The sequence below is a fragment of the Elephas maximus genome, chromosome 11 (assembly GCF_024166365.1).
Source record: "Elephas maximus indicus isolate mEleMax1 chromosome 11, mEleMax1 primary haplotype, whole genome shotgun sequence".
NCBI classification, from domain to species: Eukaryota; Metazoa; Chordata; class Mammalia; order Proboscidea; family Elephantidae; genus Elephas; species Elephas maximus.
The window spans coordinates 109,884,136-109,908,900 of NC_064829.1; the positions used below are offsets into that span (position 1 = coordinate 109,884,136).

Here is a 24,765-nt window from a genome sequence, read left to right on the forward strand (position 1 = left end):
CTTGTTAGTCAATGAACACACACTTTCTTCATACACAGCAGAACTAGTGACTGAGAACTTGGGCTCTGAATTACGTGACTCTCAGCTCTGGGTTTAGCTGGGCGATCTTGGACAAATTAACATCTCTCAGTCTGGTTCTCTATTTTAAAAACAAAAAACCATCCTAACACCTGCCTTAGGAGCCCTGCTGATGCCATGGTTAAAGTGCTCGGCTGCGAACTAAAAGGTTGGTGGTTTGAACCCATCAGCCATCTCCCAGAGAAAGATGTGGCCATCTGCTTCCATAAAGATTTACAGCTTTGGAAACACTACGGAGCAATTCTACTTTGTTTTGTACGATCACTAAGAGTCGGAATTGACCCGACGGCAGTGGTAACCTTTGCCTGGTGCCAGGTCCTCAGTTGGGATCCAGGATGGCAGGAAACCAGGTCTGGCCCCTCTTCTCAAGGAAGAATCACAGAATCGATGGCAATATGACAGAGTATGTGCCATGCGCAATGGTGACAGGCTTCGGCGGGTGCAGTGCCCAGGGGAGTGCGGGCCCGGGGGTTCCCTGAGGCCCCGAGTCTGGTCTTGGTGCTGTCAGAGCTCAGCCCGCAGCCAGTGCACATTTGCAGACTAAAGCAGCAGTCAGGAAGCCCGACTCTGCCCTGGGGACGAAAAGCAGGGAGACCTCTCTGGTGGATGTCTTACCTCCTCGGTAGTTGCCGCCTCCACCGCCGCCTCCCCCTCGGTTCTGAAAGCCTCCTCGGTTGCCCCCAGGGGGTGCTCGGTTATCGTAGCGCTGGAAACCACCACCACCTCCACGGCCCCGGAAACCACCACCGCCTCGGTTGTCGAAGCGCTTTTCAGGGGGTGGCCCAGCCTTGCGGCCTTCCTCGTTGTACTGCCTCACCAGCTTGTCTGCTTCCTCCCGCTGCAGCTCAATGAACAGAACCTCGTCCAGGAAGTCCCCCACGTCCGGCAATGTGAAGTTGGCTAGGAGGAACAGAGGACCCCAGAGGGAACAAGGAACGGAGGTCAGTATCTTTGGAGGCCTAGTGCCCTCCACTCCCAAGACACTTGCCAGCCAGAAAGGAGAGGGTGAGCAAGAAAGAGAGACCCTCTTCTCTCCCCCCTAAGAGACAGCTAAGCCTCTAACCATGGTGCTTGCCTCCTTCCAGCCTCACTCCTGGGAGTGGGTCCGGCAGGTGGCATCACTATCCCTATTTTTATAAAGGAGCAAATAGGCTCACCCAGGCAGCCCACCTAGCAGTGCCAGAGGCAGGGTGACCATCTAGGTCTCTCAGCTTCTGCTCACACATCCTTCCCCTCAGGCTGTCCCCGCCCCATCCAATCTGAAAATCCTCACAAAAGACACACGGGTAATGTTTCCATCTACAGCTATGTTGGGCAGAGAAGAGGCAAGGCAGAAGCAAATAGAGAGCAAGCTCAAAGGAGTGATTAAGGGGCTGGGGAAGAGCCTTTTCACCTACAGATCCTGCTGTGACGTCTGTTTGGGACCCATCATTTCGTACCTTTCATTTCTAATACAGCATGATCTGGGACGTCCTTCCCTTCTTCATCTGTTCGCTTTATTGTTCGGTCTTTTAGGTCCTCGTCAGTCGGACAAATTACAATAGCTTTGCGCTGGAAGCCTTCAAATGGTCTCATTTTTCGTCTCTGGGCTGACCCATAAACATTTGTCTAGGGGTAGGTAACAGAAGAGGCAAGAGATGGCATATTTGGTACGTTACGAGCTGTTTTTTTTCCCTCTGAGAGAGAATACGTAGGCCAAGGACTGAGAAAAGGATATTGGTTCTTCCTCTGAGCACAGAAACTCAGGAAACTGCCCTTCTTAACATTTAGGATTCTTGAGTCCATCCTTAGACATGGAATTGACTTGGAAAGTGGCTGCCACCAAGCACAGGGACAAGTGATTCCTAATGGTTGGGCCTGGCTTCTTAATTTTCATTGTTATTGGAATTGCACTTTTCCAGCCCATTCTAAAAGTAATACATGCCCTTTGTAAAAAATTCAGAGAACGAGGTATAAAGTCTAGAGCTTGAATCCCTCCATTGGCTTCCCACCAGCCTTGCTCCCCAGAGGGAACCTGTACTGAATTTCCTGTGTACACTCCTAGGAGTACTGACGTGATTTTTAACACGAATGAACTGTATTTACTACGCATACTCTTCTGTAGCCTCTTCTCACGTCACGATGTTTTTCTGACACCTTTCTGTGCCTGCATTCCCTCTTATTGACTGCATGGTATCTGTAGAATGAGTGTGCCATTAATTGACCAGCCCCTTTAATGGCTGCATAAATGGTTTTCATCAACACTCTGGTTCTTCTATTGCTTCGGCCCTCCTCTGAAACATCAGCCTCACCCACAAACTCTTAACCAACCAGACAGTTTGGCAAGGCCATGCTTTTGGCAAGTAGTTTTGCTACTAATTTTCCCCTCCTCTGTGTGATGGGCCGAAACCCTGGTGGTGTAGTGGTTAAGAGGTACGGCTGCTAATCAGAAGGTCAGCAGTTCGAATCCAACAGGCACTCCTTGGAAACCCTATGGGGCAGTTCTACTCTGTCCAACAGGGTCGCTATGAGTTGGAATCGCCTTGACAGTAGCGGTTTTTTTTTCTTTTAATGGGATGGGCAGGTGCATCCTGGGCAGTGGGGGTACAGAACAGTGCTCTAGGGCATCCTTAGCTGAGGATGGTAATGCAACAGCTCCCACTGACTGAATAGCTCCCACACTCTGGGACCAGAACCCAGGTCTGTTGAACCCCAGGGCCCCACGGACTCAGCCTGCATATCTGAATCACCTGGCCGCTACTGTAAGAGACAGCAGTCTAAGCGCCACTGGAGCCCTCCAGGGTCCAGATCTCTGGAGTGGGACCCAGGCATCTAGACAGGTATCCCTCCCTCTGCAAACTCTGGGACTGAGCAGAACTGGGGGATGAGAAAGACCTATATTTAAACAACTTTTCAGTGGCTCTGACAGGGACCCAAGGGAAGCAGGTCTGTAAAGCGGAATGTAGAAATGGACAAAGTTTTATTCTAAAGGGCAATCCAGCAAGATGGAAAGTGCCCAGAATCAGATCCTGGTTTGGCCACTAACTCGCTTGGGGCCAGTCGTGTAGCTTCACGTGTAAAACGGGGATGAAAAGCCTCCCTCCTGGGGCTGGTCAGGGACCGATGAGGAAGATGACCACAAAAGCAACCGAGAAAGCTGAAGAACGACACGGGGGCGGGAGGCTATGCAGAAGCCTGAGTCTCCTGGAGCCATGCCAGCCTTCCGGGTGGGAAACACCTTGGCCAGAGGCAGGCCGCACACTGGGACACTGGGAGAGCTCGGCAGACCTTGGCCCTAACCTCACTTGACCATTCAGACCTGTGCGGCCCAGGGAAGTGACCTCCCCTCAGAGACCCTGCCTGCTCTTGAGTAAAATCAGCTTAACCCATTGCTGTCCAGTCGATCCCAACTCATAGCAACCCAATCAACTCACTGTGTTTATCGAGTCTCAAGCCCTGAAAAGGGAAGGCAGTGTGAACATCATACAGTCCTCGTAAAGACTATGTTTACGTAAGTAAGAGCCCTTGGCTTGGCCTAGGGCCTGGCTTGCAGCCAACACTCAACAGATGTGAGCTGCCACTGAAAGGATGGTCAGGGGGTGGGGGCTGTAGATATTTTTCTGTAACACTGACTTGAAGCAACCCTCAGACCAAGGACAAGGTTACATTTTAGTGGTCTCCCAAACAGAAATGCAGGGACAGTGGGATGGGTGGGAGGAACACAGGCTCTGAGGAAGGAACGCTGGTTGAAATTCCAGCCTTGTCCTTTGCCACCTGTAAGACTGTGGACAAGTCACCTAATTAGTCTGAGTCTCACATTTCTTCAGCTGAAAGGCAGGGATCCTATCACCCTCTTCCCGTGGCTTTGGTAAGGATCAACAGATGTGAAAGTCTTTGGCATGTGGCACAGAAAGAACTCAACAGAGAGTGGATGTAAAAATATGACAAACAGAACCGACATCACTCTCAGGTGATGCTTCCCATTGGAAAGTCTCGAAGAAAACCAAGTTGGAGTAAAGGATGAAGTACAAGACATGAGGAACACGAAGCTGGGCTGTGGCTGGGCCAGGGCCAACAAGCCCAGTGCAACCCTGCTGGGAGATCTGGGCTGTGGGTGCAGCTGTTCTGGAAGCCAATCAGCCGACACACATACCAGGGAAAGACAGACTTCCTGTTCCCCAGGGAAAGTTCAGAAGATGAGATTTTGGACTTGGAGTTGATGTAAAGCTTTTGGGATGATATGACGGGGTAAATGTGTTTTGCATGTGGCAAGGAAACTAATTCTGGGGGTGCCGAGGGGTGGTATGTTTTAGATTGAATTGTATGCCCCCCTAAAATATGTGTTATGAATCCTAGCCTCTATGGCCGTGGTTATAAACCCATTTGGGAATGGGTTGTCTTTGTTAAGTTAATGAGACAGGATTAGTGTAGGGTATGACTTAAGGTCAATCTCTTTTGAGATATGAGATCAAACAAGCAAGCAAGAGAAGCAGTGATGGGGGAAGAGAGATATAAAGCCACCTGAAGATCACCCAGGAGCGGAAACTCAAAGAGACAAGGACCTTCTTCGAGAGCCAACAGAGAGAGAAAGCCTTCCTCTAGAGTCAGCAGCCTGAATTCAGACTTATAGCCTCCTCACCTATGAGAAAATGAATTTGGTAAAGCCACCCACCTGTGGTATTTCTGTTACAGCAGCACTAGAGAACTAAGACAGGGAGTTAGCTGCCGGGGGCTGTTGCCACAGCAAACACTGTGAGGTCAGAGCCCCGGACCAGCCCAGCACTGCTGTGGCCACCAGGGGCTGCTGGTGGCTGTTGCTAGGAAACTGACAGGCTAGCACAACAGCTAGGTCAGCTTTTCCAGCTGCGTGGGTTCCCTCCGCCTAACTCCTCCTTCTCCCGGTCCCACCCTGCTTGAAGATGTAGCCTTAAGACAAGGTCTGGGTGCTGTCTGTGTTCCCCAGTCCCCCAACCCCAGGAATGTGGGCCAGGGGACAGCTGGTTTCTCAGCGAGGAGCTGCAGGAGTAACTGTGGGTGTGACAGTCTGGGGGCTTGAGGAAGCAGCACGGCTGAAGTTCGAAAAGCCCCACTCTCCCCCATCTACTCTCACATGTCCCACTCGGCAGTGGCAGGCTGGCAGGAGGGAAGCCCGGCTGAATCCTGGGGGAGAACACTTAAGGCCGCTGAGGAAAGAATTTGTTCCAGACTCACAGTGAGGAGCCCCAGTGGAAGCACCCTGTAGGAGGAGAAGTGGCTGGTGCATCAAGAACGGAAGGGGCAGAAGGAACAGCCCTTCCCCACTGCCTACCGAGAAGCAGTTTACTCTGGGCCTCTGCCCGAGCCTGGGTTTCTGTTTCAGACAAAAGTGTAGCACCTGCCAAGAGGGACAAAAAGCAGGCCTAGAGGTGCATGTTCTGAAGGCCGAGTTCAGTTGGTGGTGTCATCACTTCCAGTGGTGCTTCTGACAGTGCCTGGCCTGGCTCTGGGCTGTTACAGCACTCTATGGGAAATCCTAGCCTGCAGCCCTCAACTCTTTGAGGGTTTGGGCACCACGGCCCTGGTGCTGCCCCACCCAGAACCCTCCAGGAAGGCAACTTTGCTGCCTCAGAGGGGCAACTCCTGTCCTGTAAGCAGTATCGAGGTCCCCTGGTAGCCCAGGCTCAGGCTAGGCAGCGTCTCGTTCCAGAGGCTATCCACTTAGAGGACCCCAAGAAGCCACCTGAAGCAACGGCGTCTTCTACTCCTTCTGTCTTCTCTTCAGCACTTCACTAAATGTGGCCACAGCTCCCAACTGCCCTCAGCACAAAGCCTCAACTCTTTAAAAAAAATTTTTTTTTTGTGCACAAAGCCTCAACTCTTGTAATCTTTCATGTCCTGGCTCAGATAGCCCCTCCACAGCTTGCCCAGACCCTCACAGCAGTACCAATACTCTCAGTTGTGCCATCTCAGAAGCCAGTAGATCTGTGTTCTACCAGTAAATCAGCTGTGACTTTGGACAGGTTCCTGTCCTTTTTGAGGCCTCGGTTTCCCCTCTGACCCACCTCCTGACTACCTTTTCCTCTTGGCGCTCCACAGCTGCACTGCCCATATGGTCTCAAGAGGCTGCTTGTGTGCTCATGGAGTTTAGGTCAAAGCCTCAGAAATCTGAGAGCCTGTGGCCCAAGAGATACATCTTTGCGGGAGCAGCTGGGGGTCCTGACCCGACCAAGCCAGAATCCAGGATCAGACAGCCCTGCCTGGCTTCCGTAGGCACATTTTCCTCCCTTCTCATGAGTGGGCATTTCCGAGGTCAGTCTACATAACAGGAGACACACAAGAAACAAGTGTGGGGAGACCTAACTGCTCTGGAAAGCCAGAGATGGGAAATGACCCTGGGCTGAGACCAGGGGGCTGAGGGACTCTGACTGCAGCGCTGGTCTACAGTGTGGAGACTTCATCTAGCTCAGGAGACAGCCACGCTTCAACTAATTCTTCACTGCCAGAGCTGGCAGGGTGGAAAGCGCGGGGAACTGGCCAGGGTCTGCTCTAAACCTTCCTACCTACCTCCACACACAAAAGCACTCCTTCAACTCACACCCAAAGTTTTCTAGAATCCACCTTCGGGGTTCACACCAAAGCAAGGAAAACCATTGGCTTTAGACTCCCTTCCCAGGCCCGAGTAACCGGCAGCTTCAGGCCCCAAGACAGTCCTCCCTTATGTGGTTAACCAGGGAGCCCTGCTCTCCCACTTTTACAGCCATGGGTCTTTTCTTTCTCTCACTGTTACCTGACCAGAAGACCACAGGACACCTGGCCCAACCCTGGACCTTGCCCCTGGACCAGCCAGCACCAGGTGAGCACTGACAGTGCCCCCGCTGCTACAAGGCAGCTGAGGCGCTGGGGTCCTGCCCTCAGAGAAAACCCGTGTGCTTAGGCGTCCTGAGCTGAGGTCCCCACCCGTGACTACGGGGCCTATACCACTGGGCCACCTTTTTGAAATGGATTTTACCGGCAAACTGAGAAAAGGGCAGGCAGGGAACAGTTGCTGAGGCATCCAAAAGAGGCACCCTCGGGATGCTAAACACCACTGCTCTAACCCTTCAGGGCAACGAGGCCCACTGGGCCAAGCCTGACAAGGACAATAGGGCAGAGTGAGGCCAGGAGTTAAAAAAACAACAGCCAAAACCAAAAGCACCAGCAAATAAGTCTTCAAACAGGGAGGCTTGTGCACGTATTACTGATGGGATGACCTGGGGGGATTACCCTGAAAGGCTTTTTGGCTATCCTGTACGTGACTGTCCTGTGTAGGATGTTCACCCCTCTGCCAAGGCAACCTGGACACCTGGGAGTTCTTGTTGACCAGCTAGGGCCCTCCAACCACAACCACCTTTCTAACAAGCCAACCACCATTACTGGGTTGCCCTTCTCAGGGCCCCTTTTAACTCAAGGTGACTGAGGGGGGAGTGCAGCTACTTTAGTTTACACATTTGCTCACACACACGTTCTTGAGAAAGCACAAACAGCACGGCTGAGGGAAACGGAGGCTTTTCCGCAGAAGCTAAAATGCAAGAAATAAGAAAACATCCTTTGCTACTTAAGAAAGCCCTTTTCAGAACAAATGTCAAGGATGACATCACACAGGCAGTAAACGTGTGGAATTCATGACTCCGGGACAGGGATCCAGATCCCCTGACGTGAAGAACCCCACCCTTAACTGCAGGCAGGAAATACATGACTTAGCTGTACACTGGCTAGTCATAAATACATACTAAAAGAAGCTGGGATCAGACCTATTCTGTAACTGACACCTACTATGTGCCAGGTCCTGTGTTAGGTACATGGGTGCCGTTATGATCCCCACCTTAAAGACTAGAGGACTGTGGTTCAGAGAACAAAGTTAGATGTCCACAGCTAGGAAGCAGCAGGTCTGGGCTTCAAGCTCAAGTCTGTCCGGCTCCAAAACCCATGGCCTTTCCGTTTTGCTAAACGGCTCTCCCCTGGTGATATTCTTTGGGGCTGCTGACATTGAGTCTGAGCTGGGCCTGGACTGTGGGCCTCAGACCGCACCCATGAACGGGGCTCAGGGAGCTGTGCTGAGGTCTGGGACCGCACTGCTAAGGTCATGTACACTTGACCCCCTGACCAGCATGGCATTCAGGAGCGTTATGGGGAAAAAAGGAAAGGGTCAGAGAGGAATCCCCAGGTACCTAACAGGCTCCCTCCCCCCTCATCATGAGGACAGGATGGTCACCAGTAAGTACCTGATCTAGAATATAGTTGCGTTTCTTGCGGGCAGCAATCTGGATGAGGCGGTTGAGGCACTGGGTGGCCTGCTGGATCAGGACATCCCAGCGGCCGGCGTAGTTCCGCTGCCGGCGTAGGCCCATCACCTGTGGGCAGTAGGTGGTAAGGGGTGGTGGTCCTGGCTTTAGGGTAGCACTCGGGGGAGTGCAGGATGGGTAAGGAGAGACCTTACCCGCATCTTATCCATGATGGCATTGGTACCCAGGATGTTGTACTTCTTGGAGGGGTTGGAGGCTGCATGTTTGATGGCCCACGTGGTCTTGCCGGCAGCAGGCAGGCCCACCATCATCAGAATCTACAAGAACAGGCCAGGAAGGGGTGCTATGAAGCAGCAGAGGTGGTGTGGCATGGTGGTCCGGCCTGGCACTACCCAACTCACTGGCGACCATGAGGGTGACCCCAATCCTCATGGCTGCCTCTGGAAAATGGAAGCAATAACAGCATCTACCTCACAGCACTGGAGATAGGCGAGGTTTGTCAGGCTCTTAGCAGAGGGACTGGCACAGGTGAGCACTCAAGCACTGTCGCCGTTAGCATTTGAATCTTAGTTCAGGATTAAGTGGTCTCTGAGAAGGAAAGGCCCAGGAAGGCTACGCACTGCCACCTGCCCACTCCAGGAGTGGGGATGAAAAGTGAACGGAGAAGTCCGCTCAACCGCAGGCACCGTATCTAATCGGTATAATCAGAGCTGGCAAACACAAACAACAACCTAAATGAACATCAAAAGGGCGGCTGGATTTTGTGAGGCCACTAAAAAAGATGTTCAAAAAGAAGTTTTCACATGCGGGTCAAAGCTCATGATATGATGTCAAGTGAAAGGGACGGGATCTCAGAGTGCTCAGTCAGAAGGTCTCCCTTATCAATAATGTGCGTGCATAAAACACAAAAAACCAAGTACAGGAAAAAGAACAGGATAAACTCTAAAACTCTAGGCGTATTTGCAGATGATGGAATTACAAAAAATTTTAATTTTCTTCATGCTTCTTGATTTTCTAGAATAAACACAAATTGTTGCTATATTAGAAAAACATTATTTTAAGGAAAAGGCTCATCGGTCCAGCTCCTAGAGCCCTATTACCCAGAGGCCAGCTCTCTTTTTTGTCCTTACACAGCCCTAGGGTGGGGCGGGCGGGAGGTGGAGTCACCCAATCTCCTGAGAAAACACTGGCTGGCAGAACACACTCTCAGGACACGTCTTCACCTCCTCTCTCCTCTTCTGACCCTCAGTGAAGGAGCAGCGTGGGCACCTCCTCTTGGAACCTAAGACTCAGGCACCTCACCTTCATCCCGCCCTCTCTGGCCTCAGCCACACGAGCACCCCCCACCTCACACTCAAGGGAACCTGCCAGCTTGAAGTCTGGCTCCAGGAGCAATTCGCCCGAGGTTACTCATGCAGCGAGCCTGTGCTTCTTTCCCCACCCGGCTGCTGCGGGTCTCCCTTCTGCCTCGACAGCAAGGTGGCCACCACATCAGTCTTCCAGCCCCACTTACCTCACAGTCTGCCTTGCTCTTTGGTCCGACAGTGCCCCGGATCCGCTCACCAAGGGGAAGATGCTGGATGAAGGTGAAGCCCGGGAGGACAGAACAGTAGGGCTCTGCCCTCTGGCCAAAGTTGAACTCCACTGCACAATTCTTCACCAGGACATGAGGGTAGAGGGCCTGACCTCCCAAGGCTTCCTTCTGGATTCGGAAGGCAATGCCCATCCACTTCCCATTCTTGGTAAAGGAAAGCTCCACGTCATTCCCACATTCAAAGTCCTTGGAGAAAAAGCCAGAGAAAGATAAGTGCCAATGCTTGGTGTAAGGCACTGGGGCCACAAGTGGGAGAGACGGGATGCAGGTGAGGTGGCTAGCACCTGGGAGCAGCTTGGAGAAAGTCCAGACCAAAGCTCTCCTTGCCTAAGGCCCTAGGAGCTGGTGACTCAAGACGGGTGGGTGTTAAACAAGCAATTTCAAGAAGCTGCTAGTATGTAAGCCCGAGACAAAGATGAAGGACGAGGCCACCCTACCCGGTCCTCAGAACTGGCAAGGGCGGTCTGTGAGGCTAACAGCTGAAAGGTCACCACTGCAGGGCCTTTTGAAGTCTTGGGCGCAGTTTCGCAAATGCACTCAGTCAACACGTGTTCCCTGGCTTCCCATTCTCCTGGTGCCTCTGTCTGTGGTGATCTGGGCCTGACAGAGCTCAGTGACCAGGGGACAGATAAGGAGACTCTTTTATCCTTTCTGTGAGAGAAACTCCACACAAGCAAGTTTCGTGAGGAGGGGACCCCTCAGCTAAGTCCTGCACAATAAACGGGAACAAGCTGGGTTTAGGTGGGAAGAAGGTACCCTACATAAAGAGGGTGCTGTGTGGGACAGATCTGGAGGTGGCCACGCACGGGGTCAGACCGGTTGAAGGGTAAAGGGTGAAGGGCAAGTAATCTCAGGTACAGCTGGAGAGCCAGGCAGGTGCTGGGTTCACTCAGTCAACAACTATTTACTGAAGTCCTACTGGGCAGCTGAAATTTAGCGGTTAAGGTTCTGTTTTGGGGGGCAAGGGGGCAGGGGGTGTGGCGGCAACTGCTTCCCCTCTGTCACTTCTTAGTGGTGTGGCCTTGGGCAATTTCATCTTCAGTTTCCTCATTAAAAAGCAGGGTGGTGGTATTATCCTGCATAGGGGTGTTCAAGGATTAGGGAGGCTAGAATATCTACGCACAGTAAGCGCTCAATAAGGAGCTCTGGTGGTGCCGTGGTTAAGTATTTGGCTGCTAACTGAAAGGTCTGTGGTTCAAACCCACCCAGCAGTGCAACCACAGAAAAGACCTGACAATCTGCTCCCATAAAGCTTACAGCTGGGAAACCCTACAGGACACTCCTACTCTGTCATATAGGGTCGCTACAAGTCAGAATCAACTCAATGGCACACAACAAGCACTCGACGTCAGCTGTCACTTGCAGATGCCAGGAACTGTGCTAGGGAGACAGGGCTGCAGATGGAGTGGTGGAGGGGAGACAAGGTCCGTGCCCTCGGCGTGTGAGGGCAATGTTACCTGAGGAGTCTGGACTTTACACCGATGACAGAGCAGAGTCCCTGACTTGGTTGGAACAGAGAAGTAGCCTATTACAACTGTGTTTCAGAAAGATTGCTTTGGCTACAGGGTAGAGGGAGGCTCAAAGCTTGAGATCAGAGAGTGGACTGAAGCAAAGCACACAGCTGGTTTCTGACATAAAAGTACAAGATGTGGTACCCTTTGCCTCTCAAGTCGGGGGGCCACTCCGAGATTCGGCTTTCAAGAAGCGGCAGAAGCACTTTCCCCGAGGAGGCCCCTTGCCCTCTCCTCAGTGCTCACAGGGCACAGCACCCTGTAAGAGGCCATCTGTCCGCTCATCGCTAACTACCTGCACAGCAGACACACAGACACTGGTTGGACCAAATCCTGTTCCAGTCCCTGCAGCACAGACCCAGCCACGTCCCACCACCCGATCAAGACTGGCCCAGGACACCTTTGCCCTAACATGGCAGTGAACATCATGGCTAGCAGCCTTCCTTACAACCGCCAGCTTTACAACACGATCTTGGCACACTGCAAACAGACCAGCGCTGCCAGCTAACACACCCACCACCGAGAGAGCCATGGAAGAGGCGAGTGCGGTCGTACTGCTTCCGCCACCACGTTCCTATGCTAGTCTGGGGCAAAAGGAGGCCTGACCTCCTTAAGCCTGGCATCTGTCAGACTCCGCCAGGGCCTGGTACCTGCCCGTTTTTGTAGCTTCATCTCTCATACCTCCTCATGGTCCCTAGGCTCTAAGGACTATGCTGAATGGATCATACTGCTCTCCCTACCTGTAAGGCTGTTCTGTGAGTGTTGAGAGTTTAAGATTGACACTTACGTCTCCTCTGGATCCCTCAGGTCATCGATTTTCACACCTCCCCTGAGCCCCACTTTGAACCTTTTTAAGGTGTGGCAGCCTTTAAACCCAGGAAGTTGTCTGTAGAATTTTAAAAGCGAGAGTAGAGATGATCTGCTTATAGCAGGAGTCGAGGCCTGGCGCTCCGTACCACCACACGCCCTCAGAACCTCAAGCACTGATGGAGCACAGTTTGGAAAAACACTGTCACGCACAGAAGACACGTTACATTCGCTGAGGCCTCTTCGGAGCAGTCTTGACAGTAGCTGTAAAAATTTACTTAAAAAAATAAAGAATATCATCCGGAAGTACTGTGCTCCTTTAAAAAAAAACACCAACATGAAAGCAAACGGTCTTCAATCACTTTAAAACAAAGATGAGAATGTAAGGGAACAGGGAACCTAGATTAATGGAAATGGAACAACCAGAATGGAACTAATGAGAACGGTGACTCATTGTGAAGGATGTAACCAATGTCACTGAACAACTTATGCAGAAATTGTTGGATGGGAACCTAAACTGCTGTGTCAACCTTCACCAAAACACACAAACTAATAAAAAGAAATGGCGGCCAATGTCACAAAACAGTATGTGTACTAGTTGTTTAATAAGAAGCTACTAGGTTCTAAAAACCTTCATCTAAAGTAGAATTAAAGAAAAAAGTAAGATGGAAAAAACAAAGAAAGAAAAAGTTAAAAATACCCATTTGACGCAGAAGTTGTACATTTAGGAACAAATACTATAGCTACATCCCCACGAGAATGCAGAGATGTGCAAGATGCTCACTCTAACACTACCAAATGGGCTCTAGTGGGGAGCAGGGGCAGCTAAACCACACAGAAGGTTCACATGGGGACACAAAGGACTCCAAGGTACTCTGGTAAGTGAAAGAAAAATAGACAGCTGTTGCCGCAGTATCATCTGTTCCAGTAAAGACGGTTCAGGCCCACCAGCAAAAGACTTGCTAAATTGGTAGGGGGCACTGATGCCTAAATCAGAATATTAGGAAGCCACTAAATAAAATGGCAAGAAACTATTTGATGTCCACTAACAGAAACTGGTTACATAAATCATGGGACATCCATACGACTACAGACTATGTCAAAGAACAGGGAAGCCTTGCATGATACAGTGATATACAAAGATCTCTAAGATACACAGTTAAACAAAAAAGAGAATTGCAAAATAACGTGTATAATACACTACCTTGTGTATAGAAAGAAGAAAAGTAATAATCCTTTCCCCTGTATCTGGATGAAGAACCCCTAGAAGGATACCTAGGAAACCGGCACCTGTGGGAGGAAGGTCTGAAGTAGGCTTTTCACTATGCACCTTTTTATACTTCTTGAAACCACGTCAATCTATTAACTATTAAAAAACTTTTTAATTGAGCTGAATCCCTTGTGACAGGGAAAGATGGCCAAGATTTACCGTCAAATGGAAAAAATACGTTAGACAGTTCATAGAGTAGAAATATAATTTTTTTTAAAAGAAAAAATACACCATTAGAAAGATAATGAGGTCACGAAAGGCAAAGGAAGGCTGAGAAACTCTTCCCGATTAAAGGAGACTAAAGACACAGGACAACAGAATGTAATATACACTCCTGAACTGAAGACCAGATTTGCTCTAAAAGATATTGTTGGGACAACTAACGAAATTTAAATGTGGACTATGGAGTAGATAATAGCATTAAAGCAATGTTAAATTTGATAACTGTCCTGGGGGTTGTTTTTTTAAAAATACACTGAAACATGGAATAAAGGACAGTGATGTATGTAACCTCTCAAACAGGTTAGATAAAAATCACAGGTCAAAAAAAAACATGAGAAAATGATAACACAAACACGGCAAATATTAGATCTGATGTCTTAGAGAACTCTTTTTCCTCCTTTTACAGTTTTTCTCTAACTTTAAAATTATTTCAAAATAAAAGCAAAAAAAAAAACAGGAAAAAAGGGCACATGTGCACAAACATAACGAGCCCTGGTGGTTAAAGAGCTTGGCTGCCCACCGAAAGGCAGGCGGTCTGAACCACCAAGGGCTCTGCAGGAGGAAGACGTGGCAGTCTGTCTCCATAAAGATCACAGCCTTGGAAACCCTAGGGGGCAGTTTTACTCCGTCCTACAGGGTTGCTATGAGTTGGAACCGACTCGATAGCAACGGGTTTGGCTTTTACAAATATGAGGAGGGGAAGGAAAGAAAACAATAAGAAGCATGGGCCTGTAGTCACTCCCTCCTCTGGGGCCTCAGGGCACATTTTAAAAACATCTCTTATAACTCCTAATGATAGAGTACTAACCTGTAATTACTGAATGACCACTATATGGCAGGTATCGTTCTAAGTGCTTTTAATGGATTAACTTAATGGCTTCACACAAAACTCATAGGTACAAAGATCATCATCTTTTTACAAGAGCCTGAAATACAGGGAAGGTAAGTTGCCCAGGAGAGTCTCTGGGTGGCACAAGCAGTTAACCGCGTGGCTACTAACAGAAAGGTTGGTAGTTCGAATCTACCCAGAGGCACCTTGGAAGAAAGTCCTGGATATCTACTTCTAAAAGATCATAGCCATTGAAAACCCTATAGAGCACAGTTCTACTCTGAAACACATGGGGTCGCCATGAACTGGAATGGCCTCCAAGGCAACTGGTTTAAGTTGCCTAGGGTTATATATGAGTGGAAGACCAGGGGCTCGGTCCAGGAACTCTGGTTCCAGAGCCGACAGCTGTAGGCCTCAGTACTGTGGTTGTCCGCCACTACTCTCAGTAAGGGAAGTAAGGCAGCAGTTCCTGCTTGGTGCTGTATCTGCCCCTGCCCTCCCAGAAGGCCACGTACTGCAGGAAGCATCACTCAGCCAGTGTGAGGTGAAGGAGAAGAGAAGTTCTGGGATAGATGATACCAGTGTGGGCAAAAGCCAACATCACTGCCTTCCAGAGCAGACAGGCTATTCCCTAGCAGAAAAAGATAAGGACTTCCTGGGTTTGTTTAGAAAACATCGCTCTGGTATCTAGGAACAGAAGTGGGTTGTGCACATCAGAGCCCCCCACCTCTTCAGGGCTCCATTTGACAGCTTCGCACAAAAGGGCAAAGAGGGTAGGCTGGTGGAATTTTGCACAAAACGGCTAAGGAAATATCCCTGCCTGTCAAAGACAAAGAGACTGGAGTGGCTGGATTTGGGGAAGACAAAGAAAAGGGCAGTAGGTTTCTGAAAAAGGGGCCTACAGGCCACACCTGACAGGACCAATATTTGGTTCTGCCAACTCCCTTAGGCTGCCAGCACTCACCGCAAAGCAGCCAATCACATCATTTTCTGCAAACTTGTCTCCGTAGTTTTCAAACCGGCTGTTGGTGGATTTTTTCCCAGTGCCTCCATACCCATAGGAGAAAGGCTCTTCGCCTGTTGGAAGAGACAGTCACAAGGCAGGTTAAACCTGTGATGGTCACAACAGCCTCGCTGTTAAAGAGTTAAAAGAAAAAAGTCACACACGTTAAAAAAAAAGTCATTTCCTTTACTAGTTTTAAAAATCAGGTGCTTTTGCAGAAGCAGAGGGGTGCGGAAAATGCTGTCAAAATGAAGCCCTTTATGATCCAGAACCCCGGAGGGCTTGATGGGCAGTCTGGGACCAGGAATTGAACTGACCAGCTCTGTACAGAAAGTGAGAATTTGGAGAGAAGGGAGGAGGAAGGCTGTGTGTGGAGAAAGGCAAGCCCTCCCTATTACACCCAATATTTAATCAAGCCACTATTATAAATCATCGATTTTTAGTGCCAGCGGACTGTTTTGTGTAAACTAGTAAAGGGACTGGATTTTGTTTCCAGAGAGACCATGAGGACCTGGGAACGGTACCAGATTTCCCCAGGCTTTGGATGGAGGCTGAAGTGATTGACTGACATCCCAAGGGACCTGGCTGACACCTGGGTTACATAGAAGTCCTTGGCCAGGAACCCAAGGAACATCCTGCCAGCAAAGCAGGAGCCCACAGCATGGACCCCAGGCCTAGTTCTGCTACGAACTACCTGTGTGACCAGGAACATGTTGCTTGACCTTTCTGGGCTTTGTATTCCCACCTGTGTCAGCTGCCCACCACTGACATCTCAAAATCGTGACATAGATAAAATGAGATGATATATGTGACTCTTAAAAGTAAAAAATCCTAGTACATATCAAAACGAAAACTGTATATTCCTTTTGACCTTGCAATTTTACTTTTAAAAATTAGTGTTAAAAAAAAAATTAGCCTTAAGTAAACAGATAATTACACACAAGGAAGGTGGCTCAAGTGTCTCATAGTAAAAAGTTGCCATCAACTTAAACGATCTTCAAAAAGGGACTTGTTCAATAAGTGATACAGCTATAAAATGGAAAATTATGCACTAGTTAAAAAGCTATACTCATTTTCAAAGAAGCCCTGGTGGCGCCGTGGTTAAGCATTTGGCTGCTAACCAAAAGGCTGGCAGTTCGAATCCATCAGCTGTTCTTTGGAAGCCCTATGGTGTGTTTCTACTCTGTCTTTTGGGGTGGCTATGAGTCGGAATTGACGTGACAGCAAAGGTTTTTTTTATTTACAAAAACATGCCCACAATATGTTAAATAGAAAAAAAAAAAAAAAACACTTTACACGATAGTATGCACTGTGACCCAGTCTGGGTACATAAAAAACAAAACAATTTCCAGAAGACGTTAGAGGAAAATATTAACACTGGTTATCTTTGGGTTGCAGGTTTAGGAGAGATTTTCATCTTTCCCTTTCTGTATGGTCTGACTTTTTACAAAGAGTACACATTTTCATAATCAAAATGTTTATGTAAGCAAGGCAGAAGCTTTCAACATTAGTCATCAAGATCAGTCACCCAGGGTCACAAAGTCACTGAAGCCTGGGGTCCTGAGATAATTAAAAATCTCTCAATGGGCAGCCCCCGCCTCCCTCCACCAAGGAAGGACCCTGGACTCCCCCCGAGGCTAGAGTCCTGGCTCCACTGGTCTCTGCGTCACGTTTACCCTGGGGCAGGCTCTGGACAGAGAAGCCCAGAGAGAACTTAACAGGGAGTGAGGGACTTACTTCGGCATGGTTTGAGGACAGGAGACACGTGATCTTTTTTAATACAGGAAACAGCTTTCTAAAGAGAACTCCGGACCCTCTCCTAAGGGATGTAGGATAAAAATCAATTCTTCCTAGGAGGTCAAGTAACTGTGGCCCTTCCAGGTGAACTGTGTGTGCCTGAAGACATGCAGTGCGCACACTGATCCTGCTGCCTGGTCCACTCCAGGCTGCCTCTGTTCCAGCACTGGGGAGGGAAGCTGAGGAGCCCGAGAATCCTGGGGGGCGGGGGGCGGCAACCGCTGTACTAGCTGGAAGGCTTAGCACAACTCCCCTTACCAAGCTGGGTGCTGCAGGAGTCCAGGGACCAGCCGATGCGGACAACATGGGGGTCAGGCTCGGTAGATGGAAGGTGCTTCACGGAGATCTCCTCATTGATCTGGGGACAGAAGACAAGAGGGCTCAGGGTTGAGACTGGTGGATGATGGGTTACATGAGGCAATACAGGAGGTAAGTGTACCAGGCATTAAAAATAGCAATGGCCCTTGCTGCTGGGGAAGAGTCCACAAGCATTTAAGTTGCCCTGAAGGGCCTGTTCAAGAAACCAGGGCCACCAAGACAGGAATTCTAAATACTTTTTTAGTTTTAAAACTCGGTGCAGAAGAAAGAGGGGCTCTCTTTATGGCTGGTGGAAGGGTGAATTGGTGCCATGTCTTTGAAGGGGAATCTAGCAGTCTCCATCGAGACTGGAAACTGCGAAGGCACACGGCCTGTAGCCCAGCAATTCTTCTAGTTTACCCCGCAGATATATTCTGAAGCCTACAAGGAGATACATGTAAAAACATTCAGGGTAATATTGCTTCCGCATAAAAAAATAATCAGGAACAACCATCGATGAGGCACTGGCTAAATCAAGGTACACTCATGCAACAGGATACGATGCAGCAGTTAAAATGAACGCCACAGAACAAATGTGCTGGTACAAAAAACTGCGCAAGGACAATGCTAAAAAAGTCTTCTGACTTAATCTCCGATTGCCTTATAACCACATCTACCTTGCACTGTTCGGCTGCCTTCAGCACGTTATCGTATTTTGTCGACTTTAAGATGCGTGTTTCCCACACCGTGCCAGTTTAACTGGCGTTGTTTCTCTGTGATTGGCACATAAAATACTGTACAGCTTAAAATCGATGTCTTAAGTGGATAAGATATGGTAACTTCTGTCTCAGTTTCCACCTTTGAAAAATGAGGATAACAGTACCTATTTCATGATGGGATTACGAGGATTAATGAAAATAACCTTTAGAAAGAGCTTGGGACAGTATCTTGCCTGCAAAGTGCTCCACAAATATTAGCTATTGTAAATAAGTTTGCATAAAGGATACACAAAATATTAACATGTGTGTTACCTCCGGGGAGTAGGGTGGGGACCAGGTACATGAGAATAACTTCTACTTTTTTACCTTACCCTCTTCTGTGCTGCCTGGACTTCCGTCAAACACTAGCACCTCCTATTTTCATAAACATGACCTGACATGGCACTGTGGAGGGATGACGGCGGACAGCCTGAGCTGGCAGGACAGCCTTTCTTGGCCCTGCTCCCACTCTGGCCTCCCTTTAATTGGTGGTTCCTGAGTCCATGCTTTCTAGCTTTACTTCCAGACAACTCCTTTTCGCAGCTCTACACCGAACACATCACCTCTAGACTGGTGCTAGCTGCATAATACCTGGGCCAAGCCCCACCAAGAAGATATCTGATGAAGTAATGTATGGTTGGCCTGCTTTTCCGATACAGTTAGCAACGGTACAGTTCTTCTGGGCTCACACACTTTTGTTTGCTTGGACACAAGTCTGTCCTCGATCAAATCTCTTTTGCAGCTGTGGCTCTGACTGAGTGGCTGGTGGCAAGGCTATTCCAATGCATGGAATCATTTTCTGCATCCATTCCCCTGGTGTTGCTCCCACTCACCTTCATCTCGAAGCACACACGGCCCCTTCTGACCCCATAGCTGGCACGGGCTCCTGACCACAGATACGCAAAACCCTCGATTGTGAGCGGGTAACCACTACTCCGGTCTCGGGCCACCTTAAAGTGGAGGTCGCAGTTATCTGTGGAAAAAAGACTCTAGGTTGGCTGATGTTTCAAAGATCCCAAGAGAGGAACAGGAAAAGAGAAGGTCCCCAAGAGTGCTGAGTAGGAGCACACAAGCCGACACATCACAGGGGCAGGTTGACAAGGAATCTGCTGGGCCCCCTGACCAGCCCTCTTTTGAGCACACAGGTTCTGGAACAGTGCAAGCAGTCACCCCACAGAGAACAGGGGCTCTTCACTTCGCTGGGGTCCAAGAATGGGCTCCGGGGGGAACCCTGGAAACTCTACACCAATGCCTTTTATGAGTGTGCGTACCCGTAGGGAGAGGGTCCACACTGTCACCAATCTCAGGGGATTTTTTTTTTTTAATAATTTTTGTTATGTTTTAAGTGAAAGTTTACAAATCAAGTCAGTCTCTCACACAAAAACCCATATACACCTTGCTACACACTCCCAATTACTCTCCCCCTGATAAGACAGCCCGCTCTCTCCCTCCACTCTCTCTTTTCGTGTCCATTTCGCCAGCTTCTAACCCCCTCCCCACTCTCATCTCCCCTCCAGGCAGGAGATGCCAACATAGTCTCAAGTGTCCACCTGATCCAAGAAGCTCACTCCTCACCAGCATCCCTCTCCAACCCATTGTCCAGTCCAATCCATGTCTGAAGAGTTGGCTTCGGGAATGGTTCCTGTCCTGGACCAACCGAAGGTCTGGGGGCCATGACTACTGGGGTCCTTCTAGTCTCAGTCAGACCATTAAGTGTGGTCTTATGACTCAGGGGATTTTAAAATACAAGAAGTTCATCACCACTGCCCTACAACCTGACCACCTCCCAGGGCTGCCGTCCTGCTGCTAGTGGCTGTGCGATCACTTGACCCTGAAGCATACCCACCCCCCTGCCATGACTGCCCAGGGCCACAGGTCCTGACTCCCTCTTGTGGGCCCATGACTCTTCTGCTGGGAACACCCTCTTCCCACCTTTCAAGGGGCTGGTCATGCCTCCAAGAAAGCCTTTCTTCACTACCCGGCCATTAGGCTCTCTCCTTTCTCTCCAGGTGGAGCACCACGGTCTGTACACCTGACACTTGATCAGATGCTGCCTCGTGGACCACTGCCACACGACACTTCAAAAATGTTTGGTTTTACTCTGGGCAGATATTGTCTCTGAAATCTCGTGAGAGAAGGGACTATACACAAGATGTCTTTATCTCTTCCAAAGCAGAGCTCTATGTAAAGAAGCGGGTGAATGAATTTCTGCTAACCTTTTGCTCTGCTAAGCAGTGCAGTGTTCTCAGACCCAGCAGCGCCTCTGGATACATTTAGAAATTCAGTTTCACAGGCCCTATTGCTGAGATTCTGATTTAGGTCTGAGAGGAGCCAGGACCTTTATACTCACTCCCTCGAGTGTTTAGACAGAGTCAAAGTGAAAACCACATATTCAGTGGAAAGAAAACTAAACTGGAGGACAGGGGTGGGTGAGTTTAGTGACTCAGAGGACAAAGTGGCATTGGTTTCACCAGGAACGTTAGCAGCTGATGGAAACTGGGGAGCTGGAAGTCAAAGAGTTAAGTTTCCCGGCAGCACTCAGATTCCCTTCCTGATTAGATGACAACCCCCGCATGTGCGCAGGGCACTTCAGCGCTCTCCAAATTGTTCCCATATCCACTCTGAGTCTCACTGAAAACCCCTGATGTATCAGGGCAAGGTCACTCCTCCCTGAAGAGAGGCTCAGAGAAGGAGAACGACCTGCCCAGACTCTCACAGCTAGAGTTGGCAGTTGGTCTTCAGTCTCCAAACCAGGGCCCTTGGACCAGAACTACACTCTTCTACACCAGGACCAATACCAGCCCTGAATGGGACCAGGCAGGGAGTCTGGGGAGGGTCAAGGGACAATTCCCCAACACTGACAGGAAGGCGGATCAGAGGGGCACTTCCAGGACTCACATGTGTCAATGGCAACCAGGGTGTCGTCAAAGTCGTCTTCATCTTCTTCAGCTGGAGGCTGAGGAGAGCGGCCCCTGTGTCGGAAAGAGGGGTTAAGTCACATAGAAAAGAACTGGACGAGCACAGTGGAAGAAAACTGAAGCAGAAACACTTCCTGGACTTTAATTTCTTCCCAGAGATTAGCAAAAGAACCCTGGAACCTCACGCACTTGCATTTTCACGAGAGCAACAACAGGGTGGACACAAGGACGAGAGGGCACACTCTGGTATGGAGGGGGCGTTAGACTCACTCAGGGAGCTCTTTCAGAGAAGACTCTTCTCTCAGAGACCTGGTCCACGCCCTCTGTGTGCTGAGATCTGCCTCCCCACAGAATTCTCACTGGTGGGAGGCTATGCTAGCCCAAAGGAGGCTGTGCTAGCCAAAAAGGTGCTGGGCCAGGAAGCGGATGTGTGGGAACCTGGACAAACTTGGGAGACTCTGCAGGTAAACCTCGGTAATTAAAATCTGTCCATACACCAGGTCTGAAGATTCTGCATCTGACAGGATTTAAAATGACCCATTTTTTCAGGCTCTTTCAAGACTGTCCTAAATTAGGAACGGAGGTTCATCTTCCTACCAAAACGTTAAAAATGGGGACTGTGTTAAAACACTGCTAGTTTCTGAACTACAGAAGTAAAGAAGAGGGGTAAAGGGCAGGGTCTAATGCCCCAGGGGCAGAGACAGTCTGGGTGGCCCCAGTGTACCATGTATAGACCAGGTACCCCATGCCCATGGGGCTGCTGGTACTCCCCAACAGCAGGCTTCTCTCTGGTGGACTGTCCTTCTGCCCCACCAGTCCACACATGGCACAGAGCCTTGCAGGAAGAAGCTCATCCCATGAAAAATCCACCCCAGGGAGACTTTCCTGCCAGCCTCATAACAGCAAGCTCCTTCTTTGCTCTCTGTTGGCCAGTGGTTCGAGGCCCCTGCTCTGTGGGAGGCAGCAGGAAAATCCCACGTCAGGTTGGTCCCATGTCCTAGCTTTAGTCACAGCCTGTGAGGCACAAGTCCTGTCTTAAAGACAGTCACAAGCCAGTGAGAGGGTAACCCCCCACCCAGGCAGGGAATAAAATGTGTCAGATGGGCAGTCCAGACAAGCGGAGTAGTGTGATAATTCCTAGTTTCTGTGATAGGAAGGAAGAGTATCACACAGGAGCTGAAGAGGGGGAGGAGGGTAGGACGGTCTCTGGGGGAAGGAAGGTCCCTGAAGGAAGGAAGATGGGGGCTCTGCAGGAAAGGGAAAAGGGAAATGACCAGAGCACAGCCACTTCCCCTTGTGAGCTCCTGACACCCACCCACATCTTAACTACCCATCCCCCTAGGTTGTGGCTTACTCAGGACTGTCTGCCTCAGCCCCTACACCAGGAACAACGGAGGACAAAGCCCCACTGACCAAATCCTCTCTGCACCCCCAGCGCCCAAACCAGGGCTTGGCACCTGCTGAAAATACTGCGTGCTGCCTGAATGAAGGAGTGGATGAAGAAAGGAGGGAGTGTTTCTTTCATCTGAGGGACACTGAGCAGCCATTAAGGATAGGACACTGTGTGGGACTGCAGGGCAGTGGGGTGGGGAACTGAAAAGGCAGGCTGGCATCTTATATGGGAAGGTTAAGGTGTGTGGACTCTGCAGATACTGGGAAGGAGGTGAGGGGCCAAAGGTTGAGGAGAAGTGACTGTGACGGTTAGTGCAGGAAGGGCCAGAGGGACAGTGTCAGGGCAGGGGAACTCTAGCCCTCTCAGACTACACAGGTTCCCGGAAGTATAAGGCCACAAACAGACACCTAATGGAACAAGGGTGACTGTCGCCTCACACACGCACCTCCTATCCTCTCGGTGCTCAAAGTACCCCCGTCCCCGGTTTTCTTCGTAAGGCCTCTTGCGACTCTGGAATTGCTGTCTGTCTGGCTTGGGTTGAGATGCTTCGTGGGGGAAGAAGCTGGTGGGTACTTCTGGCTTCATCTCTGTCTTCATTTCTACTGTCATGACAAGTAGAGACGGTCAAAACACTTGGAAACTCCTCAGCTATCACGTCTCTGGTCCCCTTTACCTCAGGGGACGTTGACAGGGTCCTGCCTACAGTGTGAAGGGCTGAGCACAAACCTGGTTTTAACGCAAGCCTGCTGAGCGAGCCAAGAAAGCTGCACCAGAGAACAGGGCTAGGATGAAGGGGAGGCCAGGGATGGCCAGTCAGGTAATTCAGACCTGGCAGTCGGTGGGGTGACAGATGTCAGTCAGACGAGGGGAGATATCAGCACTAAATGAGGGCAAGCTCTTTAAAGGCCCACCAAAGGTGTGACAGCTGTCTTTGGCACTGCATGAAGACCCATGAAGGCTGGCAGTCACCTGTGCCTGCAATGAGTGGGAACGAACCCTAGAAGACTTCTAAGATCCTGTTAAACTGAGGAACCACGATCCTGTATTTTCCAATTTCTACTACCAAAAATTTCTCATCTCAGTTCTTGCAAAGCTTCTTCAGTGTAGCAAGGAGGAGGCAATGGTCAGTCCAAGAGAGGACTGAGATTTGTGGTCCTGCAGCTAACTCTACTAGCTTTAATCATCCTACCACAAAGCCCAGGATCACCCTGGAAGGGAGGGTCTGCATTTAAGCTATTCCACACGTGTGAGATCCTCGTCAAGTCATACCCCAAACAGGAAGCTGGAATGGGATAGCATGCTGTGGACCCCTGGGAAAGTCCTGGTCTCAGGCCAACTCCAAGGATTAGCATCTAACCAAGAGCAAACTGTGCATTTCAACTTAGGCTTGTTTCTTCCACGGTGTCCACCTACGCCACCTACAATGCTCTGGATCACTCCCACCTACTCATCTCAGCACTCCATCAAAGACCATTTTGGATCACTCATGAGTTTTGGCATACAGACCAAATCTCTCCTGGTTCTCCAGGGCAGGGATGGTGCTCAACCATCTTGAAGACAGCCTCCATGGTCCCAGCTCAGGGCTGGGCGCTCAGGAAGCCCGTGACAAACGTCTGTTGATAATGGCACAAAAAACTCTCCTTGGGCAAAGTGATTCCACATGTCTCACAGAGTCTGACAGGAATCTGCAATTTAACTCATATTCATTAAAGTCCTGAGCCACCCATAAGAAATGTCCAGGGACTTTGCTCTGTGGATGAGCCAGAACGGAATTAAATCAAATCAAATAATTTGCTAAGAAAAGGCACTGGGGCCACAACGCACTCCTGGCTTCATCACTACTCAACAGTGGGGCCCTGCTTTCCAAACAGTGAAACACAAATGATATGGGATGCTGCCTATTAACCAAGAGCACTGGCCCAGGAGCCAACAATCCAAGAGTCCTGGATTCTACCCCACTCTGCCATTGGATAAGTAACCTCCCTCCATCTGTAAAATGAGGAGAGCTGGATTACATCTATTTCCCAAACTGGAATCATGGGGACCAT

The 24,765-nt window shown here is 49.7% G+C and overlaps 1 protein-coding gene across 4 annotated transcripts in view; it reads right to left on the reverse strand.

Moving 5' to 3' along the window:
- Positions 1 to 24,765, reverse strand: part of HNRNPUL1 (heterogeneous nuclear ribonucleoprotein U like 1) — a 36,755-nt gene that overhangs the window by 4,459 nt on the left and 7,531 nt on the right. For 3 of the 4 annotated variants that reach the window (XM_049902285.1, XM_049902283.1, XM_049902287.1), the window contains exons 3-12: positions 23,163 to 23,319; positions 21,305 to 21,378; positions 19,240 to 19,379; positions 17,610 to 17,709; positions 15,516 to 15,628; positions 9,832 to 10,098; positions 8,513 to 8,635; positions 8,298 to 8,426; positions 1,518 to 1,686; positions 694 to 978 (exon numbers count right to left, since the gene is read on the reverse strand). In XM_049902285.1, coding sequence (XP_049758242.1) covers positions 694 to 978; positions 1,518 to 1,686; positions 8,298 to 8,426; positions 8,513 to 8,635; positions 9,832 to 10,098; positions 15,516 to 15,628; positions 17,610 to 17,709; positions 19,240 to 19,379; positions 21,305 to 21,378; positions 23,163 to 23,319 — 1,557 coding nt within the window. The remainder of the gene's footprint in view (positions 1 to 693; positions 979 to 1,517; positions 1,687 to 8,297; positions 8,427 to 8,512; positions 8,636 to 9,831; positions 10,099 to 15,515; positions 15,629 to 17,609; positions 17,710 to 19,239; positions 19,380 to 21,304; positions 21,379 to 23,162; positions 23,320 to 24,765) is intronic. The other variant, XM_049902284.1, reaches the window with a different exon arrangement.